The sequence below is a fragment of the Copidosoma floridanum genome, unplaced genomic scaffold, assembly GCF_036245765.1.
Source record: "Copidosoma floridanum isolate Cflo_tuat_1 unplaced genomic scaffold, Cflo_Japanese_pri ptg000019l, whole genome shotgun sequence".
Classification (NCBI taxonomy): Eukaryota; Metazoa; Arthropoda; class Insecta; order Hymenoptera; family Encyrtidae; genus Copidosoma; species Copidosoma floridanum.
Window position 1 is genome coordinate 9779519 of NW_028321896.1, and position 19690 is coordinate 9799208.

General features: G+C 43.2%; 1 protein-coding gene and 1 pseudogene across 2 annotated transcripts in view; one reads left to right on the forward strand and one right to left on the reverse strand.

The window, feature by feature from the left end:
* The window catches only part of Rbp6 (RNA-binding protein 6), a 590998-nt gene that overhangs the window by 246988 nt on the left and 324320 nt on the right, over positions 1-19690 (forward strand). For both annotated transcript variants that reach the window (XM_089593560.1, XM_089593561.1), the window contains exon 3: positions 17136-17217. In XM_089593560.1, the coding sequence (XP_089449686.1) occupies positions 17136-17217 (82 nt within the window). The remainder of the gene's footprint in view (positions 1-17135; positions 17218-19690) is intronic.
* LOC106644649 (uncharacterized) lies at positions 2189-5390 on the reverse strand (annotated as a pseudogene).

A 19690-nucleotide genomic window follows, 5' to 3' on the forward strand; every position in this document is an offset into this window, starting at 1 on the left:
ATCTCTGCTTTTTATCGGGTCTAGCGGTTGCGCAGTTACGCTGTGTATCTCGAACGCGGGGTTGCACAAATAGGGTGGAAATCAGGCATACCTACGGTGGACACGGACTTTGAATATTTACGTCGAGTCGGATTAATAATGATACATTTGATGATATGTTAATAGGCTCATATAATCCTGTGGTTATGTGCTTTGGGCTGCTTCTTTTCTCTGCGATGCTGTACCTCGAACAATTTGCCCGTGATTTTTTTGAGGCTCTACATTTGATTGCCCATTTGATATTCAGGTTTCGTAAATTTCATAGGATGCTACACCCGACTGTGGATGATGCAGGTATACACTACAGGAAAATTTTGAATTTATTTTTCTTGCTTTACCACCTCTGCCGCATGGTGTATCCCTCTCGTAAAGGTGTGATGTATTTGGAACTATTTGATAATAAATGATGTATATATTGTTGATGAAAAATTAAAATCATTCGAGAAGTAAAACAATGCAATCGGCGTCTCCCAATTGTGCAGAATAGTGAATACATCAAAAGATAGTTTTCTTTTTCCAGCACGTGAAACATATACGTACTCCTTCTCGTTTAATCTTGGTTATTTTTTAAATTTTTTTTCCCCAGAACGAGCCCTCATTTTACCGCCAAGCCACCTTAAATTCATTGCCGAAACAAAGTAAGAAAATTCACCCCGTAAACGTTTATCTCGACATCGTCGCGCGGAACGAAAGAGAAATATTTGTCATCCTGCGCGGGATTTTTTGTTCTCCTTCCGCGAGCGCTTTTTCCGCTGTCTCGCCTTCCCTTCCCCGTATACGTACAGTCCTCGCTGAACGCACTATCGCCGCGTAAATTTTGCCTATTGTCGTAAATACAAGAGAGAGGGAGAGGCGCTCCGCATGACGTACGCGCTTAGCACATGATGTAACTTTGTCCGCTAACGATACTATGAATCAAAGTGATAAAGGCTTTCGGAAGAAGCTGCAGGAGAAGGATACAAAAACCCGGGCGCTGATGGCCTTCAGTTTCGTAATTTAAAGAAGCTTATCTGGCACGGGGCTCCCTCTCTGGCATTTATTATTTCCCGAGCGCGCGCCCTCGCGACACTGATTTGTTCATTTTTTCCCTCCCTTTTATTTTTCTCGCGTAATAAAAGACTCGGAGGACGATACCGCGGTGTGTATACAGCTGATGGGTGGCGGTTGGGGCATGAATTAAATGTCGGCCAGAATTTGACCCAATCCTGGTCTTGGCCGAGGGTTGATTTAGAACTACACTCCAGTACGAGAATATTCTGGGCTACCCCCTTTTGTAATTACAAAAACTGGGGATAAAAAGCCAGCGCTGACAAGAATCACCGGATGAATCGTTTCCAACTGTCCGCCGTGGATTTTCCAAATGGAATATACTCGTAAAATGTAAGGCCGTGATTTACATTTTTTCAAGGAATTCGGGTAGTAATTTTGAGTCCTTGTGAGTTGCACGAAGCTCGTTTTTTCCGATTAATAAAAATTAATGTTGCAGTATTTCTTACTTGAAAAATAAATGACACCTGTTTCGTGACTCACGCCACTGATGTGACGTTGAATTTCGAAACAGATTTTCATGAAGGTGTGTGTGTTGTTTCCCTTTTGCTTATTATGAAGTACATATATGTTATCTTTTTTTTTTTCTACATTGATTTACAATTTTTGTTGCTATTTATTCATTCTAATGAGACTGAATTTTTATAGCAAAGCGAAACCAATGAGTTATGTTTTCATAGTTAGTTTTCTTGTGCCTCACAAAACAATATTAATGTTTCATGAACGATATCTTGGACCTGATACCTCTTATTGTATCAACAGTTCAGGCAACACACAGACCTGATAATGTTTTTCTTTGTAAAAATCACAATGACGTCAAGCTTGAGGTGGCGTACGTGTATATTCAATATCAGCGTCAAATACTGACCACAATTAAAGTTAAATAAAAATAATTAACCGTGATTTTTTTTTTTTGCAAAATATTAATTTATTTTTACTACAGAATTGGAAAAAATAAACAATAAAAAAAGTATTTCCAATAATATTAAAACATTGTCCATTTAAACAATACATAATTTTTAAAATTCCGTCCAAATTATAAATTATAGAGTATACATAATATCATAAAAAATTTCAGCCAACTCTGGCGCTTTATCGTTTTTTAATCCCAGTAATACTCGCTCGATTCTTCTAGCTTTAGTTTGATGGTTTGAATTTTTGAGCTGAAGCGATTGATGAAGCAAAGGTTACCTTCCTGGTCAAAGATCAGACGATTATTTCGTACCTTCAACCTCTTAATTTGCATGATATTTGGCCTAGTTTCATAGAATAAAGGAGGTATATTTAACATTGGTTCCCAAGAGATAGGGCCCGACTTGATATACATAATGCCGGTATTGGAGACAAGTATCTCGGCCTGTATACCAAATATTTTTATATCAAGCTCTCTGACCCACTGACTGATCTTTGGGCTCAAGCTTTGACTTTTTAGTACGTCAGTGGAAATCTCTGATACTTTATCGGAGAACAGTGCCACGGAGTATAAAACCCGATCTCCTTTGCTGTTCACCGGTGACAGTGCCAGGCTGTTAATAAAATTAACATTATTAAATTTCCATGAAGTAAGATTTTTGAGCGAAAAGACAACCATGGCCATATTTAGGTTATCCGTAAAGTAGGCAAAGTCACCATCGTCGTGGTCCAACATAAGGTGGTGAGTGAGGGTCTAATTAAATTTACATCGATCACGGTTGACGGGAAGATTTAGTTCGTGAGGATCTTACCACCATCCTCGAGATCTAAGATCACCAAACGGGGAGGGCACTGATCTTTATTGATCGTCTTACTAAACATTTCAGTACCACTGTCGAGTGTCCACATCCTACCGTTTGGATCGATATTGAAATCCAAAACTCGTTGGAAAGTGGAGCAGTTGTCAGAATTTTTCTACATATCCCAGTTAGGATATGGCTTCAGTAACGGCAATCTGCTACCATTCTCCGGCTGAAATTACGGCCAGTGTCACTGGCACACCGTGTTCGCAATGAAATATATGTTGTCCTTCCAGAACTGCATGTGCTCCAATGCGTTAATCCCTTGCACCAAAGATTTATCCTTGATTGCTTGTTTGTACACTTCGTAGGAGAGCCAGGCGTAGTTTATGCCACCCTTCCATTTTTAAAGGTCATTAACTTGGGCATCGAATTCGCGGTAGTGGGCCGAGGTCAGGGTGCAGAGCGCACTTAAGAGTACTCCACATTCGAGCAGCATATTTTCTTGTCTTGGAAAAAAAAACAAAAAACTTGGATTGTACAAACTGTATTAACAGCCAAAAATTTCCACACAGACTATAGTAAGGACTAATTTATAATAATAAATTTAATTAACTATAAAATGTGTGGTATCAAATTCAATGATACTAGACAAACCTGACGTTGCTATATTAATAATCAGTAGAACCCCAAGTAAGCTTGTTAGTGTGTTTTAATAGCATCACGTTATTTTCGTTTCCAATAAAAGTTCGTCCTTAAATATTCATGTTTAAACAGTTGTATTGAGTCGAAAACAATAATTATATAGTGGGTGGTACCCTCATTTGTTCTTGATTTTTTTTTTTTTTGCATAATCACTAATGCAACACGTCAAATGTCTTAGCAACGAGTCTTTTACCCACAGTGCTCTCTAAAAACGCCCACAAATCGCCAATACAGACGAATAAATTACACCTCGAATGAGACAGGGAGACCCGCAAAACAGGAGAATATTCTCAATGTATTTGTACGAGGACCATGCACAAGCTAGAATTTGCGTTAGCGAGCTAACGATAACAAGCTAAAAGCAAAGTAAATAAGGAATTCGTGGAGAGAGCGAGGAGAAGGAGGTCTTTGACCTTTACGTTCCAGCTCCTTAAACGGAGGCGCTTCTCGCCTATTACTGTCTCTCGCTTTAGTGCTCTTGCTCGCCACCTCTTCGCAATTCGACTGTCGTTACAGTTAGCAGAGTGTTGTGGGGACCTCGAATTTTTCAACATCAAGTTTGGCACACGCGAGGCTGAGACTCTAATTATACGTGACCTATGTTTGGATCACCGTTGATGCACGCTGGCATCGAAGGTGTGCTGAGCTTTTGCCCTTCTCTCTCTCTTTCCCACTTCTTCGTACGTTGTACGGACTTGATGTTGTGGACGGTTGGCTTTACCAGATCAATGATTGTAACAGAAGAACTTCATTACCCACCCCCCACCCTATACTTTAGAAAAGTAGGTATGATTCGCTACAGGAGCTTTGGTAGGTTTTCTTTTTTGAACCGATGTTTGATATAAATTGAGTTATTATTTTTAGAAAGGAAACATCATTGAAAAATCTGAAACAAGATGAATGAAAACCATCAAGTAGTCGATGCAACAAACGTCGAAAGTCTTGAAAATTACTCGTTTGCCATGAAGTGTAGGCACACAAACGCTCACTTCTACCTATCCCAAGACACGGAATCACTCGGAATATCGAGTTGCACTTGTATGGATACTCTGCTACTGAGGAGATTTGACTGCACGGGTACTAAATTATTCGAACAAACGATCGATGAGACCGTGAAATGTCGATCGCCGTCGGTGCGTGCTCAGATATCTTCGTCTATGTCCTTCTGTCTCTCTCAACAACGACATTGGAAGTCAAGGTGACGACGCGTTTTTAAAATAAAGTGTGTTGAAATCGAGCAGCATATACAGTGAAACAAGCACGTGTTATCCCCACATAAGTATCAACGATTATGTTAATTATGTAAACTATTCTTGAAAGTAAATCTTATTCTATACAGTTGGTGTGGAGGATATAGTTCTCGGCAAGAATCCTCAGAAAAAAAGAGGGATCCTGGTGCCTTGACCAGAAATCAAACTTACGACCCTTTCAGCTGTATTATTTCCGAGGCTAGCACGCCAATCATTGAGCTAACAACGAGCTCTGCAATGCAGATTGTATATACCTGCTCTCACTTTCAATGAAACGAATCGAGAAATTATCTTCAAGACGAGAGAAGACGCGTGCGTTACAGCCCGTGCCCGTGAATTTCAAGGCTCGTACGTGAGTCTAGAAATAGCACATTGACATTCAGTCGTCTAGACAGTCGAAACTTTCCCCATCAGCTGCGCTATAGAGTCTAAATATGACTGTACAAACGTATACGTGGACCAATGGCGATACAATCGGCATCTGTTGCATCGTTTATTTGGACTGACCGTCGCGTCGTCCGATCGCGGTGGACATGACTATTTGACACATGCAATGTCCCCACTCATCCTTAAACCTCTGAAATTCATTTTTCGTCGCTACATCCACGTGGCACCTTTCTAATGGTATTGTAACCATTTTCCAAACACCAATTTGATGCGAGTACATGCGATGTTTAGACTCGACAACTATTTTTGTTTTCTTTTGCTCAGATTGAGCTCGCGATCTATTAAAGCTGAACGGTTCAGTTATGCCAGATAACATCAGTACAAGAAGCAATGCCATAGTTTGGCGCTCCACTTTGATACCTTCACTCTCGCGAATCACAGCAGGAAATTACAATTTAATTGCACCCGAAGAGGAAGAGACAAAATTGCTCTCTCATTGAATTAGCTAACAGTCGAGGCGGAAGGACATCACATCGATATCTCAGACTGGCGCGCGGACAAATTGAAAAAAGAAAAGTCCACGAGAGATCGCGAGGGAGTAAAAAAAAAAAGAGGGAGAGAGATCTCGACCGACTTGTTTTTCGCTCAATTTCCCGCGAGGAAGGCGAAATAGGATTGGCCGAGATTTCTAGGGGTGCGGTCAGGAGGATGGAGAAAAAGGATTAAAGAGAGCGAGAATGGCGCGCGCGTCGATTGAGATCTTGGGAAGGCCGCTCAAGTGATTCGCACGTGGGAGTATGACAAATCGGCCATGAGGCGTGGGACGAGGGAGGTCTCATCCACGAAGTGAAAAATCGGGGCTGCCGGGAAGACGAGAAGAAGGGCGGGTATATTGAAAAGCGTCTTGAGAAAGGGAAAAGTTTAAAGAGGAGGAGTGGGTGTTATATCGCTTGGGAATACACATCGTTCTCTCCCTCTCTATCCTCCCTTAGTTCTCCATCGTCTTCTTTTCTCATCGCAGGGTTCCAATAGTTCGAGAGCGAAAACGCGGGGATGGGCTTCATCAGGGATTCAGTCCGCAATCCGCATTCAATGAATTAAAGATGTCGCCGGGAGAGTAGCAGAAACAGATCCCTCCCTTCCGTAACTGCTGTTGGATATCTTTTTCACCCCCTTTTTTTACCCCATCCCCATCGTGCCACCAACTTCGCGAAATACCCCCAACCAATCGGCTCTTTTCTCCTCATTACAAATCAAATTAACCTCGCTGGCTATTGCTCTTTAGGTATCACCTATCAAGCAGTTTTATATCCTGTTACTTTAATATTATTTACACTCCTGTGGTAAGGAAATCAGCAATCTCTCACAGCTGAATGCATAACTCCGGGAGGTGTGGAAAATATTGGATGAACAGAGCGTGAGAAATTGGTCCATGTCCGAGAACAACGTGGAGCTCTGCGTGACAAACTTCCCACAAGACGTCGTGGCTCGCAATGGAATGAAAATTTCTTCTTGTGCCCATTACCTTATTGCCTCTATCCCTTGAGCCATGTATAGGTACTGCTTGATGCCCGACTGGCTGGCTGTTTTGTTTTCGAGTGGACAAACAATCCTGCGAATGGTTATGCAAATCGCGAAATACCTCTGACGACCCCCACTTTGGATGTGCCCCAGTTGGAGAAATCCTTCAGTTGGACGATTGGCGGCCTCCGGACGAAACTGTTTATTTTTTTCCTACAAAAAACCTATCCCGTCTGAAATTTCTTAATTTTGTCAAACTTTTTCACATTTCGCCTGCAGTAGGAGCAGTATGGGATCAAAATGGGGAAAAGTCTCATGGGCAAAATTTGTCCAAACATAGACTTTGACGAGCATTCGTTTCAAAATAGTGCTTATGTTAGACTACACCACAAAATGTGCAGTAAACGTGCCACACGACTTCAATATTTTTCCTTGCAAAGACAATCCATCAATTTCGTACGACAGCAGGGATGGCTCTCAAAAACAGCAGCCCCAGCGACTTCTCTCTATCCCAAACCTTTGATTTTCAATTCAAAACAAGTCTAGTCGCGTGTCCCCAGAGCTGAATCGATTCCCGTGTCGGGTCCCTTCGAACTGGATAAAATTGTGTTTGCCAGCGAGGAGAAAAAGCAGCAACAGCAGACTCCAGCGTCGACAGTGGGGACCCGTGGCCCTAAATCAAGGTTCAATTTTCGCGAGCCCGTGGCAGCTCTAAATCAAAAATCCCTCGGACAACTCTGGAATTTTTCCTAGCGGGATTAAACTTATCTTTTTTTTCTCTCTCTCTCCCTATCTGGATGTCTGCCACGTAAGATCGAAGCAGCGCGATATGGATATAATTGCAGGGACAACGTTGTTTGTCAAGTCAAGAGAGACTTGAGATTGGAAATTTTCCTTTTTCGCGTAACGAAGTTGCAAGGCCATCGAGTTTTCCCGGGTGGTATCCGACTCTTGGAGCACAGCATCGATCGGAAGAGACGAATAGGCCCGAAAGTGGGTTAGTCGCGAGACGAGCGCTCGAGGCAGCTTACAAAGGCACCAGCCTCTTGTTCTCTTTTCCACTTGCATGGCTGCAGGTATATTGCTAGGGAGAGTCGAGGTGCGGGTACAGAGAGAGTAACACAGAGGAATAATATCGAGGATACGACAATTTGCAGCGATTATCTCGACTTTGGTATGGTGTGGCGAGATCGATGCTGGGAAAAATCACGAAAAAAGCGGTGAGGGAAATTGACCAGGGAAAGCTGCTACCAAGAGCCGAAAGTGTATTTACTCGCTCGTAGATTTAGATTGGAAGATTCGCTTTCCTTTTTTTCACGATCTGCATTTTTGTGTGCGCCATTTAGATGAGCACGATCGATCTTGCCAAGTTTGCTTTGCGTCCAAGCTTATAGATCTTTCGATAAGAAGATAAGTAACTTTGGTCACTTGATCCAGTATTCGAACAATCAGATAATGTGGCTCTGATGGTCGAGCAACTGAAGTTTTTTTACCTTTTTTTTTTTTCGTGAATAATTTTTCGTAGATCGAGCGAACGAAAGTCTTGATATAATTACAGTTGATTGAGTAAACTCTCCTACAGTTGTTGACAAAGCTAAGACAGAAAAAAAACTCTATTCTTCAAGTGCATACATGTATTTCGTGTTTCGTTAAAAATGAATAAAATGATGAAAGGTAGGCGAGCACGGCGACGACGGCCGGATGAACTCCTCGTGCCCCGGTGGTGTCATCATTAGAGGGATGGTGGGCCATAACTGCAATGCGGGCGTCCATGCGCCACACAGAACAGCAGCCATTGCCCTACGTCGCGTCGCACCTCCCCTGCTTTCTTCTTTCAAAAAGGCTCTCGCTCTTCCCTCCACCTATTTCTCTAGTGCACACATTATACGAGGGCGAGAGAGCGGCGGCGCTCATCGGTCCGTACATGCATACGTACCGCAGGCGATACCTGCACGTAGGCATCGCTTCTGGCACTTGGCCAGGGGTAGGCTTCGACTCCTGTCACCCTCTCCCACCTTTGCCTACAGCTGCTACATACGCCTATACCAAATCAACCCCCCCCCCACTACGATCTACCTGTGCTGTTGCTGGAGCTGCTTACTTCCAGTGGAGTATATTGCGCGACACGTACGCGCGCTTGCACTCTATACGCGAACAAAGAATGCCGGGGAGACACTATATACATACTGCGGAACTATTTTTACCCCCGTATTCGTAGACAAAAAATTTACCGACACGATGAATGATTTTATTAAAAGTACGAAATAACAAAGTTTGAAAGCTCGTTTGTGATTTTTCTTTTTACCCTTTTGCTCGAATCTACTTATAATTGGATTCATAATTAGGTAGTGCTGAAAGCTCGAGTGAAAGCTGCACCCATTCGCGGGGTACAATATGAAATACTGTTTTTCTCGTCACGGGTAAAACAACGTCAAGTAGTTGGCGAAATTATAATGGCGCGATGCATCACGAGCCGTGCATTTATCTAACTTCAACTGCAAACTTTTCAACGACCCGGAAGAGCAAAAACAAAGTTAAGGGAGGGCACGTCCAGCGCGAGACGTGACGTAGCTATACCACGACTAAACCAGTCCAACAAAACTTCAGCACGAGAACGTTCCTGCATCGGATTTCGGAGGTTACGGTTTCATTGCCGGGAACAGGCAGCTGCTGCGCCTTACCCGAAAAAGCTTCCGTGTACCAACGCGAAAATGGCCCTTCAACGAAACGAAGGACCAACAAAAACATGCTCAAAGCCCCGTGACTCGCGTCTCGAGTTTAAGTAACCTCTGACACACGTAAACGCAAGGGCTCCCTTTCCGTCATTCTCGCTCTGGTTAACGGCTCGCATAAAAGCTCCACGCGAGCTTTTTTTCTTCTTCGTTTTGCCTTGCTGTCGCGACACCGTCGAAATAGACCGGCTGCGGCATGCGAACAAGAGCACCGAGAGAAATCCTGTGTGTGCAAGCGCGTGTAGCGCGCGATGCACGTGAACGTACTTATACATGGGTCTTGAACTTTGAGCGAAGCGCTCGTCGTGCCGGACGCGCACAATTTACCGTGTGTTTTGTCATCCGCCGGCTTGATGGGAGATTTATAACGACGGTGATTTCACGGGAGTCCACTTCCCTGAAGTTTGCTTTCGTTTGGCTCGTAAATTATCATACAGATGGACTCTATTGAAAATTAATTAGTGACGTGGTTGAGTAAGAAAATACACATCGCGTGGCTGACTATATTTGTCTATTACTACTTAACTTTGTCGCTTTTTCTACGCGTAATTTTTTCCCATTGCGTAAAAAGCACGTAAAGACCGTGGAGTAAAAATCAATCCAATTATAAAGATACAACACTCATATACAATAGGGTTGGCTAAGTATATAAATATCGTTGCTACGCATTTTGTAAGAACATGACTCTACAACTCTACCCTCAAAGTTGTTTCCGAACAAATCCCCAAGGGGCTAAGAAAGCTATTACTTAAGTCTCCCATTCGGGTACCTGGCGCTAAACGGAAAAATCTCAAACGACAAACAGCTCACACCCCAACCTCGCGCTCATCGCATCCCATTACTATAAACAGTGCTGCCCTACGTTTGCTATCCAAGCTCCCAACCGCCTCCTCCTACATCGCCGTCGTTGTCATCATTGCTGTTCACCTATTGGTCATTAATATTGTTACCCCGTCGTCGTTCCCTCCAGCTCGTGAAGCCCCTCTCTCACTCCTTGGTCCTTACCAGCGCAAACAGCTCAGCTTCGTCGCCAAGCCGAAATCGTAACTCTGCGTTTATGCAAACGATGCCTTAGAGAACCTCATGCTCGTCCTACACACGACTGGCCAAAAAAACGGGGTGTAGCTAAGAAGCTCTAGAAAATAGCGAGGGAGGGTGTTGGCGCACATAGAGCCTCCTTAGCCCGTTTTCCGCTCTTTTGGGGGAAAGAAGGGGGAAGCGAGACGACCGAGAAAACCATTCGTTTCAATGAACGGATGGCGGAGGCAAGCTGCTCCCACACTGTGGCCCTCTTTTCTTCTCCTACCCCCCCCCCCCCTCCTCTCGGCGCTCCGTTTCCACACATCTGGGGGAATCCCCGGGCCGGCGCTCATAGTCGCGAAATAAGATGGAACGAGCTGCCGGTGGCGGAAGAAAAAGGGTAAGGCGCTCGCTTTCGCCAATAGCACGTAGAACTTTATACGGGCTCCGGTCGCTGAATAGAAAAACAGAGTGAGAACCGGCTAGTGGAAGCTATTCCTTCCCTCTTTCTTCACTGCAAGCAGCTGCTGATTTTTTTCCCCCCTCTCCATTCGGTGGCGCGTGTATATCTCGTCTCCGGAGAGAATCTCACTTAAATGAAACCCATAGACTACGAGAGCAACCACTAGGGCTCAATGTGTTCGACTGGATTGGAAATCTAGGTCTTAAACTTTTCCTACGACAGGGGATATACAGACGCGAGGAAAGGAGTATCTCGACACTAGAGGTACCAAAGACTCGTGCCGTGCTTTTATCCAACAAATTCAATTTTTCTCTTCAGACAATGCTGTGAACTACTTTACAAGCTTTAAATTTCTACCTCTGACTGGTTGGCCTGCGTCGTTTATTGAATTAAAATATAGCATCGGAACATTACCTTGGATACCTCAGGTAACAGTTTACTTGACGAAAGCTCAAAAATTAGATTCACCGTGTGATCCAAATTAGTCGCAAAAACTGTAAATTACACCAGAGCAGCGTCCAGCTCGACACCCGAGTTAATCACGCGGTGCAGTTGAGACTCGTTAACTCAGCGGCGACAACGTCGTTCTTTTTTTTTTTTTTTTTTCACGCTGCGAAAACAAGGGAGATTCGTTAGAGCGCGGACGAGCGATAAAAATAAAAAGGGGGTGCAGGGAGCTGCTGCCACCGCTGGCCAGCCAGAAAAGGGGTGGTCGAAAACGCAAACCTGAGAAACGGCTGTCAAGCGCCCGACTTTATCGACTAGCTCGCCTGCGACTATATACGGCCGAACCGAACAAACACCAACCCTTCTTTGCTAAATACCGCACAGTGAGACGAAGGAAGGAGGGTTGGGGGGGGGCTGGGAGAAAACTAATTCCTTCCGAGGACGAGAAAGTCGCCGCTCTCTCGCGTCCTTACACGCGAGGCGAACATTAAACGTTCACGCTCGGAAGGAAAGGGATGGGGGAGGGGGAGGGGGTTGGGGGTTGAAAGAGGTAACGCGCCACGGAAGTAGCTTCCGTATACTTTAGGCGCTGGCACGAACCGGCTCTGCCGTATACGGAAAGGGAGGGGCGACAGTGGCTGCGAATTTTTGCGCGCGACTCGCTCCGACATCTCTTACCTCGGCCCTCTATACCTCCCTCCTCTTCCTTTTATTATTTCTCTTCGCTGCACATACGTGTTGTGCCAGGGGACGCGGAAGTTACGTGTACACACTGAATTCGCGTGTTGGAGGGGTGTGAGCGAAAATTCGCGCGAGTTTGAGATTCGTGCCAGAATCGTCGGGACGCTATAGAGGCGGTAATCGAGTAGAGTCAACGAGTAGATGGGAGGTCGCGATTCAGCGATTATATCGCGCTCGGCTGACTCTATTGCGTGTCACGGTGGTCGTCCTGCCGCTGCTGCTGCTGCTAATAAAATAATTGCTCACATGCCGAGGCTTATTTATTTGCGTGTGGGCAATGTATGGATAACAGAGCTGCCGGTGCGATGTAGGGTGTGTGTTTACGAAAGAGAGAGGAAACGCGATACTGTAGCGATGGAAGGGTAAGAGGGAGATTCGGAAGGGCGATAGTCCTTGCTTTGAAATTTTCAATGGAATGTTTGGGCTTGCGGTGTTTATCTCCTTTGTGGCTATTTGGGTCGCGTGGCGTGATATTTCATTGCGCGGAGCAATGCGTACGTCTTTATGCTTGGGGATGATTCTAATTTACGTACTCCCCCTAACATGATTGCAATTAGTTTATTCGGATTTTTTTTACACGCAATCACTAAATAAGAGTTTTAAGAGAAAAATCATAAATTTTATCTTTGTTTTTTTTTGTCGTCATTACGAGATATCGATCCTTTATGAAGATTGAGATTTAATACCTGTCATAGGTGTTGCCGAAGGTCCAATCCATTTCACTGTACCATCTTACTTATGCGAATAGACAACTCTATATATGTATGTTAAAAATACTTTGCGTTTGAAATTGACAAGTAGACTCTAAAAATCCAATACCTAAAAATGACGAGATAAACTGAAGTTTTTGTTAACAATCGTTGCACCAAATTAAAAAAATACATTGCGTGATAGTGCCATAAAAATCGTGATAGAGTTCGGTAATAAAATAAACCGTGTTATTCCACTTAACGTATGAAACAATTGTACCTTTTAACCGTAAGACCGGAGCTCTCGGTTGAATTTATTTCTTCGTTATGTAAAACACTTTCGAGACCGCGCAAGTGCTTCTTTCCTCCGTCGGACAAAGTACAATCTAGGAAATGACACTCGTAAATTCTGGCATAGGACGTTTTAAAAGAACCCGAGAAACGACGAAATTGCTTCCATCAATCTGATGCAAAACAAATTAAAGAACCATCGGTGGTGATTTCAGGATCATTTGCCTCTTCTGCAGTCCCAACTTTGCTTCGTGTACAAGCAAGTATATACATAACAATACCTTTTATACGTCATTTATATACTAAAATAAAAATACCATTTTCATCATTGGTACACGCAACAGTGAATCATACTGCAGCCCATATGGAACATAAATCGCGATTTTAATTGACTCGTGGTTAACCCAATCGAAAAAGCTTGTAATTACTGTTACGCGTTGCAAATCAAACGTTTCGAGTGCCGCCAGGAAAACCAACCGCAAACATTTGGTCGAATAAATTGGCTTGATACTTCACGCTTCGACAATCAAAAAGTTCCAGTGTAAATTGTATTCCTAATTGCTCACGAGGTTTATACGTGAGCTAATTGAATTTCACTCGCACCGCCACTCGCGGACATTTTGATACATGGCAAAACAAAGCTTTTATTACTAATGCAATCGCAAATGCACGAACAGAGTCAAAAGGGCCGGGTGTCGTTGAAACAGCCGGAGCATCAATTGAACCATCGCAAGCGTTCGCCCAAGCGCGGATTAGATAGCCATCGATCTGATATTCCATTAATTCGTGAGTACCATTTCATGTAAGCGCTAATCAACGCTCCCGGCTTCTCCGATCGGCCGACTAATGCTTTTAATTACAATATCCGATGGTGAAAAGTATTGAATATTCCTTTGACAATTTTACTACGAGACAACGAGCCTCTTTTCGTTTCACTGCCCAATTCATCACGACTCGTGGTTTCGCTTTGACGCTTATTAAAAATTCTCTTGTGCGGTTAGCAGCTCGCCACTTTTGAAATTGCGTTTAATTAAAAAAGAAAAAGAAACTTGTGCTAGCTCGTATTTTAATAACAATACTTTTAATCACAACAGTTGTGATAAAAGTATTTGATTTACTTTTACATTACGGTGAAAAAGTTCTGCCAAGTGTTTGTAAGGAAACGATGCCCGTACGAAATTAAGTCACCGTGCACGACAAGTGTAAAGGTAACCATTAGGTACGAGAGGAGAATAAAGTAGGCAGGGAGCGATTTGGCCGCGAGACAGTAATTTGGAAGGGAATTGGTCCGTTTTTTTTTGCGCCCGCAAGGGGATGTGTGCCCGGTTTATCGAAGCCATGGGAAGAGAGAGAGGGAGATATGGAGACCAAAGCAAGAGTGGGAAGGGGCAAAAGTAAGTACTCGCGTGGGGCTACACGAGAGAGAGAGGGAGAGGAAGCCCTTAGGAAAGGTCGCTGGATAAAACAGCGTATAATTAGACGGGGTGTAAGACATATTTGGATCTCGGCCACGTTGGCCACTTGCCAGCCGGCACCCCGTCCACCATATACTCGTACACACCCATACACGAACCGAGTCGAGAGATAGCGTTGCACCGTCCGTCTGTCTCACTCTTTGTGTACCCCACGCGTACATCCACACACAGTCCATGGGCTTACGCTCACGTAAAATATAAGTATATATTATACACGAGGTAAGTACGGGGACAAAAGACAATTCGCATCTGTTACAGTGCTCTCGGCGTACTCGCTAAACGTTATACGCGCACGCGCAGCTTTAAAGTACACGTTCGTATAAATGAGCCTTGTCAGTGCAAGCACATATATACGTATACATATATATCCATACTATAGCCAGCGCACGGGTTCGTGGACTCTCGGCCGCTGAATTATCGCCCTGGCCGGCGAAATCTGCGAATAAGAGTGCGCGCGCGATAAGCTTTTGTCGTTTTTGCCGGTCTGCTTGTAAAAGCACGCTGTGGTATATATACATGGTGCCTGTACGGTAGGGGCGATGGCGACGCTGCTCCGTTTTGAAATTTATTAACGCTTATAAGCCTGTAAATTTTCAGCACCCGAAAACACGCCGTTTTTGTTTCAAATTAACGACTTTGACGCGGTTTGTTTTCAGCACTGGACGACTGTGCGGGGGTATTTTACTCGATTTTGCATCCACCGGGGGGGGATGTTGCATTATGTAAAACGCTAGAAACGTCCCCAATGGTGTACACGTACTGCATCACAGTTTTCAGTTTATTTTAGTATCGAGCGAGTGTGGGGTGAGGCTCGAGAATTAAAAAACTCAAGTCATCGAAAGCGTCACGCTCCAACGTTTAAGTTTTAATGGAATTTTCGAAAATTATTCAATAAAGGCTTTTTCGGTTGGTTATCGCGTGATCGAGGGAGCGGGCTCGTGCAAAGTCGAGAAAACGAGAAAACGAGAAAGAGCTCGTGCCCTACTGTGTATGTGTGTGTATATATGAGGTACGTGATACAGATGAGTCCAATTATCTTTGCAGGGTATACTCGCCCACTATATACACTGCAGCTGGCGAAAAATCAAAGTTTAAATTCAGTCTTAAACAGAGCTCAGACCGACTTGGAGGAGCTGGCTGCAATTACGAAAGTTTTGGTAATTGGAGGAGGCGAGTATGCATAGACCGCTAGTGGACGCCGGGTGTGGGTGGGAGGGAAGCTTTCGATGTGCAGTCGGGGGGGGGGCGTGCTTTAGAATTGAGAGCGGGAAAAATGAGGTGCTCCCCACTAGCTGGGGTGGTGGCACAGTTTGAATTTGATATCTGGATAATTAAATTCGTGCTTTCGGTGAATTTTCCTGACTCTTGGTGGGCAAATTGGAGAATTTAATACTTTATTGTTGCTTTACCATTGTGTGCGTTTCAACTTGCATTTCATATTAATGAATTTTGCATGGAATTCGATACCGTGCAAGGTCCTATTTTCGTGAGGTACTTGTACGTCTAAAAAAGTAGCGTAATTTACCCTTCAAATGTGACCTATAATCTAGAGTGCAGCGGTGCTAACTCCTATTTTTGTGCAATTTGACTTTATATAGGTCTATGACGTGACACTGACGAATTCGTTAATAGTTAATGAAGAAAATTCGTGGTTAGGTAAGCAATGGAGAGGAAGTGATTAAATTCAAAAGAAACTACACTCCGAATTTAATCGAGTTTAAGACGTGGCCACGATAATTTTAACTAGAGTAAAAAAGTACAATTGTAATATCGATACATCTCGTAACTTTTTTTTTTTTTTAATTTTATTTATTTTATACCAAATAATTTGTATTTTTCAAGGTCCAATTGACAACTGTTCTCGACTGCACATACCTACATCTTCACTGTCAAAAACCGAATAATGTAAAGGCACGTGTGGTTCATTTTAATTAAAAATGTTTGATCACTACAACAGTGCCATTCTTATCTTTGGTTTGCCAACATCAAACGTCTCGCAAAAACTAACCTGTAAAAAATGCCGAGTTGTGCCCTCCTATTACGCCAGATTGAAAATAAAATTATTTTCTAAGAATAATCGTCAAAGATCTCACAGTGCACTGGAAAAACATCAACAATTCAGTTCAAATACGTGTACGCTCATACCCGTAATAATGAAGCCTAGAGATAGCACGAGGGGGTGAAAGAGAACGACTGCAAATGGAAACAATTAATAGGCCACAGCAATTTAACGACTCATCCGAGGGTTTGATTTGTCCATAAATTTCGGCCACTCGTACCGTACTTTTAACGGTCAATTCTCGCGAGTAACGACAAACAGCTCGAGAAGGAAAAAAAGCAAAACCGTTTCCCCCCTCCTGCGTTTGTGTATTTTTATAGCTGCACTCGATTCCGCGATTTTTCATTCTGCAAGATGTCACGGGTAATAAAAGTTAATCTTCCTGGATCCCCGATACCTATATTCTTTTTACCATAATTTACAAACGAATGTTCCAATCCAATATATATTCAATACGAGATGGTACCATTTGTATTCACGAAATGCATGATTTTAAAATAATTTCCATGTGTAAAGATCAATGTAACGAAGAGCCACGTGTTCTGTCTCTGTTGCAGAGAGCCTGAGGGAGTACTTCACCAAGTTCGGCGACATCACAGAGGTCATGGTCATGAAAGACCCCACCACGCGACGATCAAGGTGAGTGTCCCTTGACTATCGTGGCTCCTTAACGAGTGCAATTACGAGCCGAGCGGCCCGGAGCTCTGGAGCTCGTTTGCTTGAAAAAGGATCTCTGGCTCCGGGACGTCGTTGCCGGTATACTTTGCTCTCGTACCGTAGTTGTTTGTACTAGCGACTCGTTACGATTAATTCATGCCGTCTTATAAGCGAAAGACAATGACCATAATCTGCGAGAACCACACCGTTGTCTATTCCAACAGGAAAATCTTCCGATTGTGAGGATTTTTAGTGCCTTCGATTATCGATGGATGATGCAATTATCGATAGAGTCCTCATTTTATCGCAATGTCACGTTCATCTAGGGTCACTCTAAAGGTGACGGTTAAAGTACAACCACCCCAATTTTTCTCGACCAAAATTTTTTTATCATCAAGGTCCCTGAATTTAAACAGGATTTGTATCGTTAAATTTTAACATCCTACCATTAGTGTTGATGCAAACTGTCGCTTTGTCAAGAATTTAAATCCGAATTAACGTGATACCCGGTCGTTGTCGAGTGATTTATGCACTTTGATTGAAAAAAAAGGTACAAAGTCAGCTATTCCACTTTTCCGAAATACTTTTTTTTTTTTCCCACGCGCTGATGCGCTGCTTTTCATTTACCCCCTGAATTTAAATGACCATTTGATTGAAACAGTGCACCGGCTCAGCTGTTTTTTTTTTTTTTTTTTTCATCCACGTGCCCCGTTTTTGTTTAATTGAACATTTTAATTGAAGTACGAACGCGAACGCGCGAAGCTGCCCTTTTATTTATGCACGTGACCGCCCGGTTCAATTTTAAAATTTCAGCAAAATAATTTCGCCCGGATCAAGGTTCGCTCCATTATTCATCTCGTTCTCCCTCTGCTCCGCAGTTTGACATTTTTCAGCTAAAACGGCTAGGCTTACGGCACGACAAGCGATCGAATGACCACAAATTCGGACTGAGTGAAAGAAAATCTATTTTAAAACACGTGTACCACAGAGTGGAGACACAGAAGTTGATGGTTCCACGGACACTTGTACATGTACTATTTGTAACGACATTTCGTTTGATTTTTTTATTTTTTTTATTTTTATTTCCGTCTATTCCACGTTGTTTCCCCCTACTCGCTCCGAGTGATGTTTGATACAATAACGTGACTAGCGATGATTGACGCACCAAGAAATTTCTTAGGTTTATTTTTAATAACGTATTTCGAGCACGAATGTTTAAATACCTTCAAGTAGATATTTACACAAGACATATGATGAGAAAAAACACTTTCCTGGCATTAAAAACAAGACAAGAGTTCGTCTCATGGAACACCTGTTACAAAAGCTCTGAAAACTCACCAGATCAAGGGTCCGTGGAAAATCAAAAGTACCCATGTCAAGTTACGGGATTTCTCCAGCCCCATCCTCGTCCTTGACTCCAAGTTTGACGAGCGTCTTAACTATATCCAAGGGGGGGCAGTCGAAAGTTGTCAGACGAGAATAGAGCGAGACGTAAGACAACTTGCTTCCGTCCCTCGGAGTTATGAAGCCGCAGTGGTGGCCCCATCCCTCGCGTCTACGCTTATTAAGCGAAAATGAAAGCAGCGTAGCTTCAAAGTCCCTACACCTAAGTGTATCCGTGTTATCCTCTTTTCCTTCCGTTCCTCGGATTCCTTCGACAATTACGAGCTCCGCTTCTCTTTCTATCCTCGAGTACTTAAATCAGTTCCATACGATGAAACATATTGTAATACGGATTTATCGCGCGGATTTACAGCTACGCGAATTTCAACTCTTTTTTTTTTTTTTTCTCAAAAATATCTACGTCATGGTGTTCGGATTTGAAATTCAAATTACCCTTGAGCGCGCGAAAAAGCACGGCCATTGAAATCGAGAATGTATTACCATCTCGCGTTCCTCGCCCAATAAGCTTCGTAAATCTCATTAGGGAACTATACTTACTACGGCAGCGCGCAAATGCATCTCCGGCTGGGTTCCGCCAATTTACATACACTCACCGAAACCTCTCATTCGCTTATGTACATCAACCATTACGGACAAACCGTTTCTTTATGTGCTGGTTTGATTGCACTTAATCACCCTGTCGCTTATTACAGATTTACACTTTGAAAGCTACCCTCTGAGTACGTTTCATAGCATTAGTAGTTTTCAACGAGAGCGAGCATTGAAGAGCTTTAATACCTGTTTTATTTTTTTTTTTACTACCATTAACAACTTTAACAAAAATTGAAGAAATGTACCATGGGTACTGAGGAGGAGATTAAAGTAAAGCCTAGACTCCTCGAGCTTTTTTTTAAGATATAGTAGTACCATTGTACCCAATCCCCTGTCATTCAAACGCTGTATGTGTGATATTGCACTAGCGTATTTAAAAACCACTTGGACCCCACCAAGACTCTACATGGCACCGAGAAAAACAATATTACTAGAACTGTCAAAAAAAAAGGTAACCTAC